Source organism: Gymnodraco acuticeps, unplaced genomic scaffold (genome assembly GCF_902827175.1).
Source record: "Gymnodraco acuticeps unplaced genomic scaffold, fGymAcu1.1, whole genome shotgun sequence".
NCBI classification, from domain to species: Eukaryota; Metazoa; Chordata; class Actinopteri; order Perciformes; family Bathydraconidae; genus Gymnodraco; species Gymnodraco acuticeps.
Genome location: NW_022989866.1, coordinates 3,338 through 27,181, shown reverse-complemented (window position 1 = coordinate 27,181; position 23,844 = coordinate 3,338). Strand labels below are relative to the sequence as shown.

Below are 23,844 nucleotides of genomic sequence, written 5' to 3'. Positions count from 1 at the left end.
CTCTGTGTGTCCGTGCTGAGGCGGTGTCTCCTGTTCCCCCCCCACTCCTCTGTGTGTCGGTGCGTGAGGCGGTGTCATCCTGTTCCCCCCACTCCTCTGTGTGTCGGTGCTGAGGGCGGTGTCTCCTGTTCCCCCCCTCCTCTGTGTGTCGGTGCTGAGGCGGTGTCTCCTGTTCCCCCCCCCCTCCTCTGTGTGTCGGTGCTGAGGCGGTGTCTCCTGTCCCCCCCCCCTCCTCTGTGTGTCGGTGCTAGGCGGTGTCTCCTGTTCCCCCCCCCCCCCCCTCCTCTGTGTGTCGGTGCTGAGGCGGTGTCTCCTGTTTCCCCCCCCCTCCTCTGTGTGTCGGTGCTGAGGCGGTGTCTCCTGTTCCCCCCCCCCTCCTCTGTGTGTCGGTGCTGAGGCGGTGTCTCCTGTTCCCCCCCCCCCTCCTCTGTGTGTCGTGTGCTGAGGCGGTGTCTCCTGTTCCCCCCCCCCCCTCCCTGTGTGTCGGTGCTGGGGCGGTGTCTCTGTTCCCCCCCCCCTCCTCTGTGTGTCGGTGCTGAGGCGGTGTCTCCTGTTCCCCCCCCTCCTCTGTGTGTCGGTGCTGAGGCGGTGTCTCCTGTTCCCCCCCCCCCCCCCTCCTCTGTGTGTCGGTGCTGAGGCGGTGGTCTCCTGTTCGCCCCCTTCATCACCCGTTTCACCTCCCCTCCTCTGTGTGTCGGTGCTGAGGCGGTGTCTCCTGTTCCCCTCCCCTCCTCTGTGTGTCGGTGCTGAAGGCGGTGTCTCCTGTTCCCCCCCCCTCCTCTGTGTGTCGGTGCTGAGGCGGTGTCTCCTGTTCCCCTCCCCCTGCTCTGTGTGTCGGTGCTGAGCGGTGGTCTCCTGTTTCCCCCCCCCCTCCTCTTGTGTCGGTGCTGAGGCGGTGTCTCCTGTTCCTTCCCTTCCCCCCCCCCCCTCCTCTGTGTGTCAGTGCTGAGGCGGTGTCTCCTGTCCCCCCCCCCTCCTCTGTGTGTCGCTGCTGAGGGCGGTGTCTCCTTGTCCCACCCCCTCCTTCTGTGTGTCGGTGCTGAGGCGGTGTCTCCTGTTTCCCCCCCCCCCTCCTCTGTGTGTCGTGCTGAGAGGTGTCTCCTGTTCCCCCCCCCCCCTCCTCTGTGTGTCCGTGCTGAGGCGGTGTCCTCCTGTTCCCCCCCCACTCCTCTCTCCTGTGTGTCGGTGCTGAGGCGGTGTCTCCTGTTCCCCCCCCCCCTCCTCTGTGTGTCGGTGCTGAGGCGGTGTCTCCTGTTCCCCCCCCCCTCCTCTGTGTGTCGGTGCTGAGGCGGTGTCTCCTGTCCCCCCCCCTCTCTGTGTGTCGGTGCTAAGGCGGTGTCTCCTGTTCCCCCCCCCCCCCTCCTCTGTGTGTCGGTGCTGAGGCGGTGTCTCCTGTTTCCCCCCCCCCCTCCTCTGTGTGTCGGTGCTGAGGCGGGTGTCTCCTGTTCCCCCCCCTCCTCTTGTGTGTCGGTGCTGAGGCGGTTGTCCCTGTTCCCCCCCCCTCCTCTGTGTGTCGGTGCTGAGGCGGTTGTCTCCTGTTTCCCCCCCCCCTCCTCTGTGTGTCGGTGCTGAGGCGGTGTCTCCTGTCCCCCCCCCTCCTCTGTGAGTCGGTGCTGAGGCGGTGTCTCCTGTTCCCCCCCCCTCCTCTGTGTGTCGGTGCTGAGGCGGTTGTCTCCTGTTCCCCCCCCTCCTCTGTGTGTCGGTGCTGAGGCGGTGGTCTCCTGTCCCCCCCCCTCCTCTGTGTGTCGGTGCTGAGGCGGTGTCTCCTGTTCCCCCCCCCCCTCCTCTGTGTGTCGGTGCTGAGGCGGTGTCTCCTGTTCCCCCCCCCTCCTCTGTGTGTCGGTGCTGAGGCGGTGTCTCCTGTCCCCCCCCCCTCCTCTGTGTGTCGGTGCTGAGGCGGTGTCTCCTGTTCCCCCCCCCCTCCTCTGTGTGTCGGTGCTGAGGCGGTGTCTCCTGTCCCCCCCCCCTCCTCTGTGTGTCGGTGCTGAGGGCGGTGTCCCTGTTCCCCCCCCCCCTCCTCTGTGTGTCGGTGCTGAGGCGGTGTCTCCTGTCCCCCCCCCCCTCCTCTGTGTGTCGGTGCTGAGGCGGTGTCTCCTGTTCCCTCCCCTCCTCTGTGTGTCGGTGCTGAGGCGGTGTCTCCTGTCCCCCCCCCCCCCCTCCTCTGTGTGTCGGTGCTGAGTCGGTGTCTCCTGTTCCCCCCCTCCTCTGTGTGTCGGTGCTGAGGCGGTGTCTCCTGTTCCCCCCCCCTACTCTGTGTGTCGGTGCTGAGGCGGTGTCTCCTGTCCCCCCCCCCCTCCTCTGTGTGTCGGTGCTGAGGCGGTGTCCCTGTTCCCCCCCCCCCTCCTCTGTGTGTCGGTGCTGAGGCGGTGTCTCCTGTTCCCCCCCCCCCTCCTCTGTGTGTCGGTGCTGAGGCGGTGTCTCCTGTCCCCCCCCCCTCCTCTGTGTGTCGGTGCTGAGGCGGTGTCTCCTGTTCCCCCCCCCCCTCCTCTGTGTGTCGGTGCTGAGGCGGTGTCCTCCTGTCCCCCCCCCCTCCTCTGTGTGTCGGTGCTGAGGCGGTGTCTCCTGTTCCCCCCCCCTCCTCTGTGTGTCGGTGCTGAGGCGGTGTCTCCTGTTCCCCCCCCCTCGTCTGTGTGTCGGTGCTGAGGCGGTGTCTCCTGTTCCCCCCCCCCCTCCTCTGTGTGTCGGTGCTGAGGCGGTGTCTCCCTGTCCCCCCCCCTCCTCTGTGTGTCGGTGCTGAGGCGGTGTCTCCTGTTCCCCCCCCCTCCTCTGTGTGTCCGCTGCTGAGGCGGTGTCTCCTGTTCCCCCCCCCTCGTCTGTGTGTCGCTGCTGAGGCGGTGTCTCCTGTTCCCCCCCCCTCGTCTGTGTGTCGGTGCTGAGGCGGTGTCTCCTGTTCCCCCCCCCCTTCCTCTGTGTGTCGGTGCTGAGGCGGTGTCTCCTGTCCCCCCCCCCTCCTCTGTGTGTCGGTGCTGAGGCGGTGTCTCCTGTTCCCCCCCCCCTCCTCTTGTGTGTCGGTGCTGAGGCGGTGTCCTCCTGTCCCCCCCCCTCCTCTGTGTGTCGGTGCTGAGGCGGTGTCTCCTGTTCCCCCCCCTCCTCTGTGTGTCGCTGCTGAGGCGGTGTCTCCTGTTCCCCCCCCCTCGTCTGTGTGTCGGTGCTGAGGCGGTGTCTCCTGTTCCCCCCCCCCTCGTCTGTGTGTCGGTGCTGAGGCGGTGTCTCCTGTCCCCCCCCCCTCAGGAGATCTTATCCGTGTCTCTGAGATGAGGAAGTATTTCGGTGCTCAGTTATCTCTGTTCTGTTCTGTGGAGAACTCGAGCATTACTCAGCACCACCGCCAAAGGAGACAACTCAATTTCAGGGAGTGTGTGTGTGTGTGTGTGTGTGTGTGTGTGTGTGTGTGTGTGTGTGTGTGTGTGTGTGTGTGTGTGTGTGTGTGTGTGTGTGTGTGTGTGTGTGTGTGTGTGTGTGTGTGTGTGTGTGTGTGTGTGTGTGTGTGTGTGTGTGTGTGTGTAGAGAGACAGAGCCCTACAAAGCTAATCCCTAATCCCTAAACTAATCGATAAGCAGAACACGTTTTCTCAGTTTTTCTCAAAATATGTTAATTATTATTTTCTTAGCTGAGGAGATGTTTCAGTGTTGTCTGTGTTTGTTTTGCGATGATCCTAAAAAGATAACAATAGTAACAATAACTGTTTGTTTTTACATCAACGTGTTTTCTAGAGCATGCACATTAAAACACAATGATGGTTCAGTGAGTGTGTCTGTGTGTCACATATGGTGTGTTTGGCCTACATGCAGAGAGGGCGATAATAATAATTGATAAGCTGTTGCTCAGACATCGGAGGGGGGGGGGGGGGGGGGGGGCAGATATGATACTAACTGTAGAGAGAGAGGATGCTGCACACAGAGATTTATAGTATACAGATACTGAGAGTACACACAGTACACGTTCAGGATAGTTGCACACCATGAACACACTCTTTTGTTCTCCCTATTACCTCAGAGGAATGTCTCTCATACGTGAGATGTGTGCAGAGAAGCCAGAGGAGGACACTGCACTGCATGCACACAGTGATACATGCATTTTAACCTCCTGCATATCATCACTTTTGGATATGCGTTTTTAATGTTAGAAAGACTGCGCATTTGAGCACATAGGGTTATCTCAACCCTTATCACTATCACATGTATATCAGATTAGATATCACAAAGGAAGGAACAACATTGCCTTTATTGGAGATTGTAAACGCTGCTCACGAGATATTCACTGGGGAAATCGCAACTTGGTTTTTAAATTAGAGTGAATCTTTCGCTTTAGTCCATGTTGTATCTGTGCTCGAAAGCTGCCTCTATGGTGATCAGAGAGAACACTGACGTTTTTAAGCTCAGGAGGAAAAATACATATATTGTAAAATGACATAGAAAGATATAGTATACTGTGGCGCTGATCTTGTTTTCAAGATGTATCAATCCTCTGGAGAACATGAAAACAAAGCCGTCTGCCGCTCTGTTTGATGTTTCCGCAGGAATTATACCGTTTTTTGAGGAACAGAAATATTGTTTTCTGGCATCACTAACATTTTACAGGGAACATCTGCATTGGATTTCCCTCGTCTGCCTCCTGTGTCCTCAAAGCATTCCTGCTTTGTTTTTAGCTGTAGTCCTTTTCCTTTTGTTGATCCTGCTCGTTCAACGGTTTGTCTGGAACAGCTTTATTGAATAAAGCTCTTTGTTTACACCGTTATACCTTCTCCTGACAGTTACATCAAATGTTGCAACAAATGTAATAGTGTAGTATGTAGGAAGTCAAAATGTTGAAAAAGTCACACAAAATCAGTGAAATGTCAAACTATAATATGTCAGGAAACATCATACAAATAATGGCTTTTTTCAATGTCAAAGGATTTCCAAAATGATGCTTAAATATGAAACTACGTCACCAAAATACAAAGAATTGTCATGGTATAGTAATACAGTAGAGTAGTAGACAATACTGCTTTCTGCCAACAAAATAATTGCATAAATAACACCAACGTGTTCAGAAATATCAAATATAAGAACTCTGTACAAAAGTCAAGTTATTATTTAAAAACACTGCCTGTTTATGTTTGAATTAAACTGGATAAACGTGTCAGGGGAACCTGTGTTTTAAATATTGGAAGTTATTATTGAACCAATTACACAGCTGAAGGCTTTCCACACGTTTAAAATCACTGACCGTGATAAATATTAGAAGTTTCTGGATCTCCCAAGATGTTTCTAATCCTCAGTAACCCCCAAAATATCATTAACTACAAACAAATACACCGGACAAAAAAGTTAGAAAAAGGGCAATTTTATTTAAAGCACTTACATATAAAAATATGATCGATTTGAGTCACCAATAATAAATAGAGTGCCTGACGTTCCCCAGGCCTGTCGGTACAATCAGTACAATCAATATAATCAATATCCAGTTCCACAATACAGCAAAGGCACTAGCATCAACCACAATCAACAACAAGTCAATGAGGGGGGTCACACACACCTTCACTCCCGCCTTCTTCTGTGGAAATGACACCAGACGTAACCCTTCTCCACTTGCCTTTTGTCCAAATGCTCGTGGAAAACAACAAAAGAACCAGACAATGTGATGGAAATTAAAAAAACATCAAAATAAAAGTGACAATGAAAGATTGGCCCCAACTTTTCATTTATTTGAGCTAAAAAAAGTCAAGTTAAGGACCGTAGAACATTTGGATTATCCCCTGGGGAGCCTGAACATACTCTGACATGTTTAAATACGGACAATAACTTCAAAGTAAATGGAAGTGAGAATTGAGGGCCCACATTTTCATTTATTTGAGCTAAAAAAGTCAAGTTTAGGACCTTAAAACATTCGGATATCCTCTGGGGGGCTTGAATTTTCACTGGAATGTTTAAATGTTTCCGATAATTCCAATATGAATAGAAGTGAGGCCTCAAACTTCTATTTATTTGAGTTAAAAAAAGTACATTTGAGGACCCTAAAAATGTGGGATCATCCTCTGGGGAGCTTAACGAAACACCAACATGTTTAAATACGGCCAATAACTTCAATATAGATGACATTTTGGATTATCCTCTGGGGAGAATGAATATGCACTGAAATGTTTAAATACGGACAATATCTTGTGGAAGAGAGTAGAGAAGCCCTACATTTTGATTTATTTGAGCTTAAGAAATTAATTTGAGGATGAAGGGAAGGACCTTAAAACATTCGGATCATCCTCTGAGGAGTCTGATGATACGCTGAACTGTTTGAACATTGCCAATTACTTCAATATTAATTGAAGTGAAAAGAGAGGCCTTACATTTTAATCTAGTTGAACCGACAAAGTAAAGTTAAAGACCTTCAAATATTCAAATTATCCTCTGGGGAGATTGAATATACATTGAAATGTTTAAATATCAATAATAACCTTTATATAACGTCTTTTTACTAGTTTTTCAGGGGCCAATGTTTTGGCTAATCCAGTTTTAATCTCACAGCAGCTCTAGACCAAAGGGAGATTCAACAACATGATAACATCAATGGTAGCTCAGATGATAATGTTGAGATAACTCCACATGACTTTCAAAACTATGAAATTATGAGGATTAAAGTCCAACTGAAATTAGATGTTTGTTTCCTTTCAACTCCTTTGTTTTCTAATTAGCACTAAAAGTAATTATATAAATTCAAAGATGTATTTAAATGCAGTTTTCAGTGTTTTCTTACCCAATATCTTTGGTTTTTGACTGACAAGACATTTAAAGCTTGGTATTTGGGAAACTGGGATGAACGTTTTCCACCTGATTCTGAAATGTTAGAAATCAAAGTATTTATGGAGGATATCATCTGCAGATTAATCATTTAAAGAAATAGCTTTACTGTTTCCAACAAGTTGAAAAGGATCTTGCATTTAAACTGCAGCTAACGTTAGCTTCCTTTCTAAGTCTTCTCGTGTGTGTTATTATATATCAGAGTATTATTTCAACTTCATTTAAGAGTTTTACATTAGGTATATCATTACAATTATAAAACGGTTATAGTTGTTTATCCTTGGCTTGTAATCTACTGATATACAAATCTTGAATACTAATGATTGGCATTTGTATACTAGTTTGGAGGCTAAATAAGCATTTTTTTAATTAAAACTACTTTTGATTATCTGAGAGTTTGCCATTCAGTTGGACTTGGACAAAATAAAAGAATATCAGTAGATGGCTCACATTTATCCAGTGTTTCAGACACATTCAAGCTGCAACAGAATGACGTTAAACAAAGCTTCTGTAATTCAGAGCTAATAGAGCTGGTCCCAAACAGTAATGATCGTTTTATCTTTAATAGATATTTACTGCTTTCAGACGGAGAGAAAAAAACATGAACAATCACTTTCTTTTGATGTGAGGACATGTAGTGCAACTCTTTACATGCAAGCAACACACACACACACACACACACACACACACACACACACACACACACACACACACACACACACACACACACACACACACACACACACACACACACACACACACACACACACACACACACACACACACACACACACACACACACACACACACACACACACACACACACACACACACACACACACACACACACACACCTGAAGCTCAGAGATTATTCACCCGGGACAAAAATGAATTTTCTTTCAAAAAGGTCAGAAATGATAAACGAAGAAAAACAAAACCTTTGTCAAGTCGTAATCAAAACATTGTTAATGCCAATGTTTGTTATCATTGGTTTTGATTTACACTGGAGAAAGAAAAGAAATATTAAATATGTCAGTAAATACCATGGAGAGTGATAAGGCTTATCTCCACTTCGACTGGCCCTTAGAAACGTCGTCTTCTCCCTTAAATCTTCCCGTCATTCGGACAGAAACCCTGATTGTCAGAACAAGTTGTACCAATTACTCCCGGCGTTAAAGCTAGTCCGTCTTCTCAGTCCTTTTGTGAACGAAATCCTTCCCGTGATCTCTTCGACTGGAGAATTAATGCACAGGAGCCCGAGATTGTCCACAAAGGGCCGTAAAGCTTTACCGTCTTTTTAACCGTCTTTGTTAGCGTCCCTGCGGCTAACGGTTCCGCGGCGGCGCAGCGTTAGCACGTGTCCGACGGACTCGCGGTTTTTAACGTCTTTTTCTCCGTCCCTCTAGATGTTTCTCTGAGCCGTGAGGTACTTCAGTGCCGCCGAGCCGTATTTCCTGGACAGATCCTGGTGAAACTCTTCCTTCAGCGTGTTCAGGCAGTTGCGGTAACTCGAGCTGGAGCGAAACTTTGAGATGTCGAAGCTAGGAGCGTGCGGCATGTGGATCATGAAGGCGTTCGGCAGCACCATCAGTTCGTACTCCTGAGAAAACAGAAGGGATTTATGAAACATGGGTTAAGGTTTTCTAAGCAAACTAAAGAATTGATCAAAGCCTGCAGATATTTTTGTTATTTATTACACAGCTTAGTTAAATACTCAATGCTGATTGGTCAATTTTGAACATTCTGGTGAAGAAGAACGACAGGAAGAAGAGAACAGCAGAAGAAGACAGAAAACACATTCAAACCAACCAAGTTATTCCAGAACACTTGTTGTTATGGACAATGCTTGAAAGTAGAGCTAATAGAGTTGGTCCCAATCAGCAAGTATATTATTGATTTTTTCAGAGGGATAAATAATGGGGAAAAAACTGGAAAATGTACTTGTGTTCGTACCTGTGCGTCCAGCTCCAGTACGTGCGACACCTTGTTCCAGCCGAAGCCCACGAAGCGCTGGTCGTATTCGGGACAGTCCTTCCTCACCACCACGTACGGCTCGAAGTCCGCCTCCCACTCCACTCGGTACGGCGTGGTGGCCGTCCGCCATTTGGCGTAATCTGTCGGAGCGTGACCTTTGGGCCACACGTGATACCTGCAGAGGGAAATCAGTAAGTTACTCAACTTTACCTCTGCCACATCATAGACACTAGGGGTGTAACGGTTCACAAACATTTCGGTTCGGTACGTACCTCGGTTTTTAGGTCACGGTTCGGTTCGGTACGTTTTCGGTACAGCAGAAAAAATTATCACAAAACATAAAATATATATTGAACTTTACTGTACTAGTACTCACAAAACATAAACTATTAGTTTTGGGTTTTTAATGATTATTAAACTGTGAATATTCACTCAAATAAATACAAAATATAATAAAATAAACATTAAGGTGCAGCATGTCGATGAACTGAAATAATCTGTATTTGAACTGTACTAGTACCTAAGCAGCCAGTTTGACATTAGGACTTGCTTGTCATTGTATTTTCATGTTGTTTAAAGAAAGATGAACTTGTCCACATTGCTTGCCGAAAGGGCAGATCTGCTGGCACTAACAATGTCTCCTGCTGTGGAGAACACCCTCTCTAGGGACAGAGGTAGCAGATACAGCCAGGTAGCGCTTTGCTAACATGGCAACATAAGGATATTTGGCGTTTGTAATAGCTTTGGCTCGGTCTGAACTCTCTGCGAGTGGTGGAGGCTTACATGCTAGCGGGAGTTGGGTTTGCACTTCAGTCTTTTTTCTTTTGGTACCGGTGATATTCACGTTCGGGTGATGCCTTTTCAAGAGTGTGCAAGTTTGATGTATTGCCAGCCGCGTAACCAATGTTAGTTGAACAATGCCGACAAACAGCTTTGGTTCAGTCCACCTGTCTTTGTCCGTCATCCTTGTACGTAACTGCAAAACCAAAATGTTCCCAAACCGGAGACTTCAATGATGCTGGAGGATTTTCAGCTCAACTTTATCTGCGTTCGCCATTTCGACAGTTCCTCAAATTACTGGCTGAATATGAACGCATCCCTCTGACCAGCTCTCATAGTATGCCTCTCGTCCAATGAAATGACTTGTTCGCTCTATGACGCGTTGAACCTCTGAATGCTGCGACGCAGCACCTGAGATTACTTCCAAAAAGTTATTCACGTTCTCAATTTTTTACGTTTAACGTTATATTCGTTCGGTACACTTCGGGACACACGTGTACCGAACCGAAGGGTCCGTACCGAATAATTTCGGTACGGGTACGTATACCGTTACACCCCTAATAGACACTATGCATTACATCAATGCACACAAAATCTACAACAATATCTGTTTTCTTTTTTTTATTACTGCCGATTTTTATTCCATATTTTATTCCATTTCTATGTAAATAATGTTATATTTCTGGTTTATTTTTTATATTTTTCTAGTTCTTTATCTGTGTTTTACATTTTTGTTTTACTTTTATGTAAATCATCAAGTACAATTCCTCGTATGTGTCAACCTGGTAATAAACCTGATTCTGAAACCACTTTTAGTTTCTCTCTGCTGATTTGATCGTGTTTTTAGTACCTGAAGGTGTAGAGAGTCCCCATGTCCAGCATGGAGAGCAGCTCAGCTTTGGATTTGGGGAAAGAGAGACGGTACCGGAGCGTCTCGAAGGCCGGGACCACCAGAGCCTTCTTAGTGTGAGCCATGTCCATCTGCACCACCGTGCGCCTGCAGAAACACAGGGTTACTACAACAGATCCAGAACCAGGACTGAACCAGAACCAGGACTGAACCAGAACCAGGACTGAACCAGAACCAGGACTGAACCAGAACCAGGACTGAGCCAGAACCAGGACAGATCCAGAACCAGGACTGATCCAGAACCAGGACTGAACCAGAACTGAACCAGAACCAGGACTGAACCAGAACCAGGACTGAACCAGAACCAGGACTGAGCCAGAACCAGGACAGATCCAGAACCAGGACTGATCCAGAACCAGGACTGAACCAGAACCAGGACTGATCCAGAACCAGGACTGAACCAGAACCAGGACTGAACCAGAACCAGGACTGAACCAGAACCAGGACTGAACCAGAACCAGGACTGAACCAAGTTTCATACTTGTTATGTTATTTAGACGGAAGGGCATTCATCTCATTATGTTAGATTTTATAAAACAGGACAAACATCGGGGACTAAATGATCAATAATGCCTCCTTATATTTAAGGAATCTGAGTACTTCTACTTTTACTCAAGTACAAGATCTGAATACTTATTTCACCTCTGCTGTTACATTTATAGATTTTTCAGATTCATCATATCCATTTAGGAAATGCTGTTATACTTTAAACTACCCAACAGTTAAGCAAAACCTGCAGGAAACAGGAAACGTCAGTTATTGAACATTTCTGGTTTTGGACCATGTTTTAAACTCCTTACATAACCCAGACAAAAGGACTTGTATTCATTCATAATGCAAATCCAAAATCAGAGCCAAAATATGAATATATTCATTTCTGTCAGTGGAGGGTACATATTCTGAACTCTTTCCTCTGGAAAATGAATGTAAAGTATTTATCAGGAGGAAAAAACTAACAAAACCAACAGCGTGAAATGAATCTCAAGTTGGGCAAACATCCATATAGGTTTTTCTACAATCCCTGAAATCTCTTTCTAACAAAGTAACACACTCCTGAAACCTCTCGAGCATTAAACCCACAGTTTATCGATCTTTTCTTCAGTAACCAAAGGTACTTTAATGTAGCTTCTGGTCGTACCTGAGGTATTCGTAGAGTCCGTACATGGGCAGGAAGTCGACGTCTGTGAGGAAGACGTAGGGCGTGTTGGCGTTCCTCAGAGCGACGTTCCTCACCAGGTTGACGGGGTAGAACTGGCCCTCTTTGTACACGATGTGGTACCCAACGTTCTTCCGGTTCTTCAGGACCTCGGAGGCCTGAGCGTATCGAAGGAACTGCTGCGCCTCGGCGTCCGACATGTAGAGCGCCAGGCTGATGGGCCCCTCCCAGTGCTTACAGATGGCCTCCAGCATCTGCAGCCTGCACACAAACACACGGTTATCCCAGGAAACAAACCTTATCCTGGTCTTACCCAAGTCATTTACAATAGAATTTGTCTTTGCCGCATCTGTTAAACACCTGAACTAGAACATCCATAACATTCACCTGTTGGCAACATACAAATTATTTATCTAATATATCACATTCCATTTACTTGTATATCGACTCTGATTGCACTATATGCTATAATACTAATACTATAATTACTACTGATTATATTTTTATTCGAGGGGGACCCAAGTTCCCATCAGCAGAAACACGTGGGTTTGCTGTCCTGGCTCCAAGATGGTGGAATGAGCTCCCCATTGACATCAGGACGGCAGATAGCTTACACATCTTCCAGACTGAAAACTCATCTCTTTCGACTCCACTTCGAGCGATAGAACTATTAACAAAGCACTTATATACTAACAAAGGACTGGCTTAACTAAAGCCAGTTGAGTAGCACTTGAAATGTTTGGCTCTATGAAGCCTGATGTACTTTATGATTCTGTTTTCAAGGTTGTGTCTACTTGGTCAAACGCACTTATTGTAAGTCGCTTTGGATAAAAGCGTCAGCTAAATGTAATGTAATGTAATTTGTTTTTATTTGTATTACTTGCATTATTTTATCTGTTTTATTGTGTTGCTCTGTTGGAGGAACCTGTGACCTAAGATTTTCATTTACATAACTACACTGTAGCTATGCACGAATGACATCAGAAGCCTTGACTCTTGAACCTTGATCTTAGGCAACGGTTTCAGGGTTAGAGATGCATAAGAAGCACAATTGTTGAGCTCTTTGACTCTGGCAGGCGTCATAAAGAACCCGGGTTATCCAGGGAAACAAACCTGATCTTAATTACAAATTAACAATAATAAAATATAAAGCAAGTTATTATATGTAGTTCTGGTACCTGTCCATGGAGAGCTGAGCCACCAGCGTGATGTCGGTGTCGTCCTCTGCAGGTGAGTACTCGTACTGCAGGAAGTACAGGTGAACTCTGTGCACGGTGAGGCGCTCCCGCCGGAAATCATAGCACTGATCGTCCTCATCGAGATCCTCCAGAGCCGCCTGCAGCTGAGGAGAAACCACACAACACAGGGTCAGAGGAAGGGTGTAGACAACTTAAAGGTCTCCTAGTATACTATTAGGCATATAGTATAGGTCTCAGATATATACAAATATATTAAAAACATGTCTATGAAGTGTTTTGCTCAAAATACCAAACAGAACACCCAGAACATACCCCTCTATTTCAGCCTGATACCAAAGTGCTGATTCTGGGTCTAAAGCTGCTGTGATTAAACTCCATATCGTGTTCAAAGCCACTTCAAGGGTTATTTCTGAAAGAGTACGGAGCTCAAACTCTTTCACTCTCAGGTTTACCACAAGGTGAGTTCATTTAACATCCTGCTTCTTTACACATGCTCTCTCCAGTACAGGTTAGCTCTGAGTGTTAGCGATGCTAATGTAAATAAAGACCATATGACTTCCAGAACACGTCGCTCATTGTTTCTGATACAGCAACGTTTCTGATAGGACCGTGGGTCTAAAGCCCGCCCACATTTAAGGTATTACGTCATATCTGGATCAGCTCCGTTGTTCCTCTGTTTTTAGAGATGTGGGTACGGAGGAAAAGAGAGAGGGGTTTATTTCCTGACACTTTGTGAGTCTTCTGACACACCGGGGACACATAGTTACATATAAAAGACATCAACAAGTGCATTTTGAAAGGAGACCTTTAAGATGCTGTGTGTGTCAGGATTTTGGATTTTAAGAAAAAGTCAAAATGTGGAGGTTTTCTGAAAAAGTCAGAATTTGGAGAAAGAAGTAATTTTGAGATTTGCAGAAAAAAGACAGAATGTTGATATTTCTCTGAAAGTCACGACTTTGAGAAAATAAATCCGAACATTTTTATTTAAGGAAAAATTCTGAGGTTTTCTGAAAAAGCCGTAATTTAGAGATGTTATTGAAAATTCATAATTTTAGGAAAACTCAGCAATTTGGGGAGAAATTATGAGATTTGCAGAAAAAAGTCAGGATTTTTGATTTTAAGAAAAAGTGTGTACCTTCACGCTCTCGGGGCTCGCCTGGCTCGGGCAGCCGAACAGTTCCCGTCTCAGCAGGTTCCCGTCGTACTCCAGGAAAGTGAGGTAGAGATTCCTGAAGAACTCCACGTGTTTGTTCTTCACTCGCAGCTTCTTCGGAGAGTTCCAGTGGATCACCTGAATACACACACACTTTTACTACACACACCAACACTGTTGCTACCAGAGAGGGCAAAAGTACACCAGTGGTGGGCCGTCAGGGCCAGCAAGGCCTTCTCTGCTGGCCTAAACATCATCAGAATATAAATTTAATTTTGATATATTTTTTCCACAAATATGTATTAAATTATTCCCCATAGTCTATTCTTTTCATTTAATAGCTTTCCTCTTGGTTGCGCTGCTTCCAGCCTCAGAACAAGATTTGGAGGGCTGGCCTTTATGTTAGAGCTTTTATCCAATCATATTTCAGCCATAATGTGTTGCCAGGGTCCAATAAATCTGCCCTTAGGCCTTCAGAATCAACAGTGCGGGCGCCTGTAGCTTAAAGTGAACGGAAACAAAACTGTGGCGTTAACCAATCAGATTTTGAGTTGGCGACAACGGGCCAGCTAGCAGGCGTACGATGACGTCAGCACGTGCACGTCTTTTGATTGGATACGCACTATTGAGAGGCAGAGCTATGTAGAGCTAGCAAACTGAACTTGAATTTGAACGAGCTAATTTGTGTAGATTTCTACAAGCTGTTTTTTTTCAACCCACAATGGCTGAAGGAGAAGAGATCGATTTGGTCGCAGATATAATTACAACGCCATTTTCAAGATGAACTTTTCAAGAAAAGCTAGACATCGTGAGAAGAGAACGGCCAACCCCGACGCTAGCGAGCCTATCACAGCGGGGGAAAGGGTTTGTCCGCCACTTTCAAATCACTAACTACGAGCGGTACCCCTGGCTCACAGCCTCCGAGAGGCACTGCAAATTGTACTGCTGGGAATGCCTGCTATTTGCAAATGATCGATGTGGTGTTTGGAGCCACACTGGATTTGCAAACTTGAGTTGTCTAACCAAGGCAGCAACGAGACACCAAAGCACGGCTGGGCACTTACAAGCAATGGTGCTTTTGAAAACCTTTGGGGACACCCGAGTGGATCTACAGCTCAACGAACAAGTGCGCCGGGAAACGGAGCTCCACAACGAAAGGGTGAACAAAAATAGGGAAATATTGAAAAGACTGATTGATTTTGTCCTGTTTTTGGGTAAACAGGAACTTTCATTCAGGGGACATGATGAAAGCGCTGAGTCCAGAAACAGAGGAAACTACGTGGAGCTTCTTTCTTTGCTTGCTGAGAACAACACAGACTTGCATTACCACCTGTCCACAAACAAAGTGTTTACTGGGACGTCAGGCAAAATACAAAACGACCTGATTTATGCTATTGCTGAAGTGATGGGAGAAGAGATCAAAATGGAGATTAAAAAAGCACCCTTTGTCGCTGTTATGGTGGACGAGACGACAGACGTGGGTAATGTAGCACAGCTGGCACTTGTCCTGCGTTATGTGACGGACACAGGTGTCAAGGAGCGGTTTGTCAGATTTGAAGATGTTACAAGCGGCAAGCGAGCTGATGACATTGCCGCTCTTATTTTCCGTTTCATGGAGGAATATGAATGTAGTCTGGATAAAGTTGTGGCACAGTGTTATGATGGCGCAGCGGTCATGGCATCTGGACTAAATGGGGTGCAGGCTAAAGTTAAGGAGAGGGCACCTATGGCCTTATTCATTCACTGCTATGCACATCGACTACATTTAGTACTGACTCAAGGGGCCTCAAAGCTTAAAGAATGCAAGGTCTTTTTTGCCAGCCTCAATGGCCTTGCAGCATTTTTCTCCAGATCCCCTCAGCGCACGCAACTGCTGGATGACATTTGCAAGCGTCGTCTTCCTAATGTTGCACCAACGCGGTGGCAATATACATCGAGATCAATGCAGTCTTTGAGAAGAGAGTTTCCCTAAAGGAGGTGTTTGACCACATACTGGAACATCATGAGGAGTATGATGGGGATACTATTTTAAGGCCATCCATAACCTCACTCCTCTGTACCTCTCCGACCTCCTGCACATCAACACGCCCATCCGCACACTCAGATCTTCTCCTTCCTTCAGCCGCTCTGCACCCCCCTTCCGTTTAACCACCATGGGGTCTAGAGCATTCAGCCGCTCTGCACCCCGCCTCTGGAACTCCCTCCCACCTGACATCCGCAACACTGACTCTCTCCCCATTTTCAAATCACGCCTCAAAACATATCTCTTCACACTCGCATATCCACCCTGATCATTATCCATCTCACATCCTCTGTTTGATTTATTTGATTTGTTGCATTGTCTTGTTTATGTTTCTTATGCTGGTGTTAGGTATTGTGTATCTTGTTTTTTTATGTGTTTGTACGGCGACCTTGAGAGCCTTGAAAGGCGCCTATATAAAATAAATGAATTATTATTATTATTACTATGCTTAGCGCTGATGGATTTAATGCACGTCTGGATGATTTTGAGTTTTGTTTTTTGCTTGAAACATTCAATGGGATTTTTAAGCATTCAGATGTGCTCTTTGGAATACTACAGAAACAAACATTGGATGTACAATTCTGTCTGACAAGGGTGAACGAGTTTTGTGACACAATTGAGCGAGAGAGGTGCCAGTTTCGTCAGATCTACGAGGACACAGCGCGCATCTCAAATGGTCCGAGCGCACGCAGAGGCCCACGTACAGCACAAGGAGACCTTCGCGCATACTACCAACAACTCCACAGCAATATTCTGGACAACATTCTTTGCCAGATACGGAGTAGGTTTCAAGACCACGAAAAATGTATGTTTCTCTCCCTCCTGGACCCCCAGCACTTTCAGACCTACCGGAAAAAATTCCCGCAAACAGCCTTAGCCAAATTAACACAGAGTCACGGAACACTGTTCGATCTGTCCCGGCTAAAAACAGAACTGACTGTAATGTATGCCATGACTGATTTTGAAGGGAAAAGTCCCACTGATCTCCTTGATTTCCTTAAGCAGAAACATCTGAGTGAGAGCATGGGGCAGCTTTACACATTGGCATGTGTGGCAGTGACTATCCCTGTGTCCACTGCTTCTGTCGAGCGGTCATTCTCGGCCTTAAAGCGAATTAAAACTTATGCCAGAAATTCTACTGGACAGACTCGGCTTTCATCATTAGCCTTCATGTCTATAGAAAATGACTTATTGGTGGAACTGAAACGCACAGATAAACTGTACAACAGAGTCATTGAAGTCTTCTTGAGGAAAGAAAGGAGGATGGATTTTGTGTTCAAATAATCAGTTGTTTTGGTGAGTACAAAGCATTTTATTTATTTTTTTATTTTAATATATGTTTGTCATTTTATGTCGTTAATATTAAATCAATATTAACAAATTAATATATATGTAATTAAAATGACAAATATATAAAAAATAAATGTTTGATGCTTCTGCAAGAGATATAGAGATGTGTGTGGCGCACTGGCTCAGCTGTGCAGTAAAAGTACTCAAGGAGACTTGTTGAATTGTTTTGGTTGAACCTTTATCAAAGTGGACATTCAGGGCTAGGAATACACTTTCACCACTGTCGCAAATATATCCTCATGAACAAATGCAAATTAATTGTTTGTTTTCTTTTATTTTCAGTGAATAGTTTGTGTCTTTATCGTCACGTTTCTTAAATGAAACTGCTTTGGGTGCGACAATGCGCTGTTTAGTGAACAAACTTGTTAAAGCTCACATACTTTTGGTGGACTTAATAAAACTTTGTAGACTAATGCCTTAAAAGCCCCTTTTATTTTTAAGTTTTGACAGTATCCAAGCGATCTTAAAGCTGGTAGTTTAACACTCTTAATTGTAAATGCGGATATATTGATTATAAATGCTTCGGAAATATTAATATAACTCTGTTGTAATTGACTATGTTAAGGTGATGCAACGCCCGGTTATACTGCGTTTCTGTCTAAATGTATAGTTTCTAGAGCCATGGCGTCATAATGATGGTATTGAGAGGTGGAATAATTCAGGTAGGACTGTGTCGGACATCACTGAAGGCCTAGGTGTGAAATGCACGGCCCGCCACTGAAGTACACACATCCTTTACTCAAGTAGAAGTACAGATACTCGTGTTTAAAAATACTCTGGTAAAAGTAGAAGTACTGACTAAACTTCTTTACTCAAGTGAAAGTAAAGAGGCTTTGAAGTGTACTTCAGTAAAAAGTACCCATAACTAGCAGCTGCTTTAAAGAGTACCTGACCTCCCTTTATATTAATAGAACAATAATGTCATTGTTAGCTAATGAATGTTTCCATGCTGAACAACGGCAACATGACAACGTTTCCATTGGTCCCTCTTCTTTAGAGAAGACCAGGAAATGATGGATACACGGATCGTGTTCAAATCAATAGACACGCAATGACTCTAAAGAATAATGATCACGCACCAAACACACATTCAGACTAAAGTTGTTCCTTGCATGGCCTCAGATCTACTTCATATAGTAAACAAGTCTCTTCACTCAGGTGTTTTTCCACAGGCCCTGAAAACTGCAGTCATTAAACCGCTCTTAAAAAAGAATAATCTAGATGCTTCAGTAATGAACAATTACAGGCCCATATCAAACCTCCCATTTCTAGGTAAAATCATTGAAAAAGTAGTTTTTCAACAGTTGAGTAATTTCTTGCATTTAAATAACTGTTTGGATGTGTTCCAGTCAGGCTTTCGTCCAAACCACAGCACTGAGACTGCTCTTGTAAAGGTCTTTAATGACATCCACTTAAACACAGACAGTGGCAGAACTTCAGTGTTAGTATTATTAGATCTCAGTGCTGCGTTTGACACTGTTGACCACAGCATATTACTAGACCGACTGGAACACTGGGTGGGACTTTCGGAAACAGTTCTAAATTGGTTTGAATCCTACTTAAAGGACAGAAACAACTTTGTTTCTATCGGTAAATACACATCTAGTGTGTGTGTGTGTGTGCGTACCTTGAGGTCGGACACCTCTGTGTAGCACTGCTCAGAGCGAGTGTGGTCCGACAGCTGGACGTTCCAGAAACACGGCAGCTGGTGCACCAGGACGGGGTTCTGCTTTATGAAGGCGTTGAAGATGTCCTACACACACACACACACACACACACACACACACACACACACACACACACACACACACACACACACACACACACACACACACACACACACACACACACACACACACACACACACACACACACACACACACACACACACACACACACACACACACACACACACACCACACACACACACACACACACACACACACACACACACACACACACACACACACACACACACACACACACACACACACACACACACACACACACACACACACACACACACCTTTTAACACAGTTTTAAACCACACACAGCTCTATTTATCCTGCACTTTGCTCTCATGTACACACACACACACACACACACACACACACACACACACACACACACACACCTCTTGAAGGCATCACAAATAAAACACATATCCTCTTCTTTGCCGGTCTCCTGGCAACCTCAGATTGTATTATATGTATTCCACAGAGCTGTGGGATGGTTAACAAAGACAGGCTCTGTGCGTCGCCGCTGGAGCTCAGATGAAAGAGAGAGGATGGTTTCATAATGTACACTGAGAGGAAAGACATCATGGAGGACAGACGGATCATTTGTTCAGCTCCTGAGTGGCTGCTTTCGCTTTAAAGAACACTTTTGTATCAGTATGGACATCTTTATGTGCAGGTTATCATGTAACCCTACGTGAGGAAAGCTGATCAAACCACACTTATTGAACCCAGAAGATCCACAAATCTGTTCCCTCTGGTTTTGGGCCTCTGAGGGTAAAGAATAGGCTGAATGCAGACTCGCATTGTGATTCAAAGATAACCAATGACTCATCAGGAATCAGCCGGTGTTTTATGGGTTAGAGGAAATGCTAATTGTGTAATCCGGCATGTCTCACAAAGCCAAGGGAAACAATACTTCTTAACGATAAAAACAGTCAAATGTTTGAAATGTGAAAGCTTATTATTGACTTTAGAAATCATGGTTTGAAAAAAGGATCTCTAGGAAAGTAAAAGTAGAATTTAATTTCCCGTGTGACTGACTGAACTTCTTGCAAGAATAAAATACAACAGGGCGACTGTGGCTGAGAGGGGGTGCGGTCGTCTTTCAACCAGAAGGTTGCGGGTTCGATCCCAGCCCATTTAGTCAACATGTCGATGTGTCCTCGGGCGAGATACTGAACCCTGAGTTGCTCCCGATGGCCAACGGTGTGTGAGTGTTAGGTCCTGGAGTAAGGTGCACTGCTCTGAGTGAATGGCATGTAGTATGTAAAGCGCTCTGAAAGACTGTTAAAGCGCTATATAAGTACAGTCCAACAAAGACAGCTGAATGGTTTGATTCACATTTGATAAATAAATTCCCACCACACTTATTAAAGCAAAGGGCTTTGGATGAAAGCATCACCTACAGGTAATGTAGAGTGCGCTGTTCCTCTCACCTGGTCGGCCAGAGACGTACTGAGCATGCTCATCAGCTCTCTTTCTGCCGTCAGCCTCCACATCTGCTCCCAGCCGAGCCTCCGCAGACGCTCCAGGTAGAGGAGGATCACGCCTGCAGGAAATACATCACAACATGGTGTTATCAAAGGGACCAGTGGGAGGCTGTGACTCAAGTTCACGAGCCAACTGGAACGTCACTTTGAGGAACAGTTACCGGTGTTGAATCCTCGTCCGAGTGCAGGCCAGGGTTTGTGGTTCTTCCAGAGGTTCCCCAGGTACCAATCACTCTGGTTCTCCACCAGACCAATCACCTGCTTATCTGCACACACACACACACACACACACACACACTGTTTAGGATAATCATAACGAAGAAAGAAAAAAGCGGTGAAAAATCTCATCATTTAAGAAAAATAAATTAACACATTTTGAGAAAACTGTGAAAACTTGTTCTGCTAATTGACACACACACACACACACACACACACACACACACACACACACACACACACACACACACACACACACACACACACACACACACACACACACACACACACACCCACACACACACACACACACACACACACACACACACACACACACACACACACACACACACACACACACACACACACACACACACACACACACACACACACACACACACACACACACACACACACACACACACACAGAAACCTATATGACATTGCGGTTTTAAATGCCCTTCGTCTCACCGGTGAACTTCCTGAAGATGCCCCACAGCTCGGCGATGTCGGTGGCGAAGGTGATGTCGGTGTCGAGGACGATGACCTTGGAGAGGTCGGAGGGCAAAGCTTTGGTGAGCGTCAGCTTCATCAAGCCGTAAATACCTGAGTAATGTTTGTTGGGTATCCACGACACCTCGGACTGCGACAACAAGAGGAGAGGAAAGAAAACACGTTTATTTAACATGTTGTCATTGAAGTGACTGCTATTATGTATATATCGTTTGTTCTGCTTTTACTTATGTCTCAAAGGTGGGGTAGGTACTTTTGGAGAAACCAGCTCGAGTGCGCTAGAATTTGAAAATACACAGCCGGAAGAAATCTGCCTCTTCCTCACAGAGCCCCTCCTCCAACACACACGAACGCGCACATGACCAATGAGGGCACGAGATGAGTTTGTGCCCAGATGGAAGGCTGACAGGCAGGTAGGCCATCCAGTTACTTTAGCCGGCTCAGATGATTGGTCGTGCTTTTTACAGCGCCACGGCTTCAAAGAACTTCAGATATTCATTGCTATCGGGATGTTAAAGCATTCCATGGAATATAACAACAAGTGTATCTCGAGCCGGTTTCTCAAACGTACCTACCCCACCTTTAATGTGTGCATATGTATAAATGTGTCTGTTGATTGTGTATATATAGGATATACATATTTCTATATATATATATTTGTATTCCTCTGGATTGTGGGAAACGGTATTTAGATCTGTCTGGACACACAAACTGAAAGATTGACAATAAAGTTGACTTTGATTCTTTACCTTCTTAACGTCACTGGGAGCCAGTGTCCATTGAGAGTGAGCAGAAATCAACATAGGCAGACACGGAGAAACGTGTGTGTGTCATCAATGTTTTCAGTACATTACCTAGTTTTAAAAGTAGGCACACTGCCTCTAAGCAGGTCTAAAGAAGAGTTCTCAAGGTGAGCGGGGGCCCCTTTAAGACACAAGCTAAATCTGCAGAAATAAATAAGTTGTAAACGGAGAATGAAAATCCCCAAGTTTCCGTATTCATGGAGTCAGAGGCTACTCACAAAGGGGTATGTTATCTACATGTGAAACAGTAAGAACACGTGCAGAACAGAATATTCTGGAAAACATGGTAGAAGAGATGAACTAAATATAACCTCGATATGCAAATTGAAATATCAAATACTTTTCTAAAAATATCTCATCCAACTTGACTCCACACGCTCAGGATTCAGAAAACATTCACCAACTTGACGACACTCAAAAATATCAAATGTATTCATTTCAAAAATCCCCGCAAACACAAAATGCTGCACAAAGCCATCTGTTTCCAGGGGACACTAACAAGTGCTGCACACGGCAGGGATCCGGCATTCATGATGTTATAGTGCAGTGGTTCCCAAACTTTTGCAGTCGGGACCCCCTTGGGTATTGGAAATATTTTCAGGACCCCCCAACCCGGTTCCCATCTATACTGGTAGGATTAATTGTATATTGTTGTAAAAACATTACATTTTCTCTGCTAATAATAAGAAGATCCAACTATCATTGTATATTTTATTATGGATTACACCTGAACTAAAGTGCTTGGAAGATACTGTGAATTAATTTGGCCTAATTAAAACTGGTTGGCCTTCTTCCCTGAGTAGCAGATTTTTAAATTCAAATTTCTTTAAGGAAAATATATGAATGAACTATTTCTACTGCAGGTTGCAAACGATCACTTTACCATTCCTATTCCACACATAGCCTATCAATGACTTGTGTGTGCTTGCTGTCCCTCGCAGATCTCCTCAAAGCGGGGCTGTTGTTTTGAGACTCTCTCAGTTCATTCTCAATGTTCAGCTTTGATCTGTATTTGGTTTTGATGGCAGCAACAGCAAGAAAAGCCGATCTCACACAAGTAGGATGTTGCAAAAGGCAGCATTCTGCCCACAGCTCTCTGACCAATGAGATATTTCCGAGCTGTGTTTGTTTAAATTGAATAATAATAATAATTAGGGCTGTCAGTCGATTAAATTAGTTAATCACGATTAATCGCAAATTAATCGCACATTTCTTATCTGTTCTAAATGTACCTTAGAGGAATATGTTTCAAGTTTTTAATACTCTTATCAACATATGAGTGGACAAATATGCTTTATGCTAATGTTTATTATCATTTGAACAATAACAAATATTCTCATGAATATTAAACACAACAACCTGTGTGTGTGTGTGTGTGTGTGTGTGTGTGTGTGTGTGTGTGTGTGTGTGTGTGTGTGTGTGTGTGTGTGTGTGTGTGTGTGTGTGTGTGAGAGAGTGTGTGTGTGTGTGTGTGTGTGCTGGATCGTTGGAGCTATGTGCAACTCAAGGCATATGCTCGAACCGGAGCTGCCTGGACGCTGCAATCATGTTGCGCACTATCCGTGCTGAGTGTGCTGACTTCTCGTACAATGTCCCACTGTCTGGCTTCCTGCATAAAGTCAAGTGCTCGGCGCAGTTGTGGCGAAATGTCGCTCCTCTGTTTTCATTGAAACAGCTCCTTATATCCGTTAGCGCAGCTAGCTAGCACCAGATGCTAACAACAGCAATACACGTAAGGTATGCCTCGCTCGCTCGTGTCA

At 45.1% G+C, this 23,844-nt stretch overlaps 1 protein-coding gene across 2 annotated transcripts; it reads right to left on the bottom strand.

The window, feature by feature from the left end:
* Positions 1-5,313: 5,313 nt before the first annotated feature.
* LOC117532630 (LARGE xylosyl- and glucuronyltransferase 2) lies at positions 5,314-21,411 on the bottom strand (the record flags this gene model as incomplete). 2 transcript variants are annotated; one of them, XM_034196000.1, is given in 10 exon segments in its annotated part: positions 5,314-8,377; positions 8,731-8,926; positions 10,382-10,528; positions 11,580-11,858; positions 12,776-12,939; positions 13,932-14,087; positions 18,950-19,075; positions 20,499-20,611; positions 20,714-20,818; positions 21,240-21,411. In XM_034196000.1, coding segments are annotated over 10 exon segments (1,656 nt in total), but the record flags the coding sequence as incomplete, so codon positions are not given.
* Positions 21,412-23,844: the final 2,433 nt, after the last annotated feature.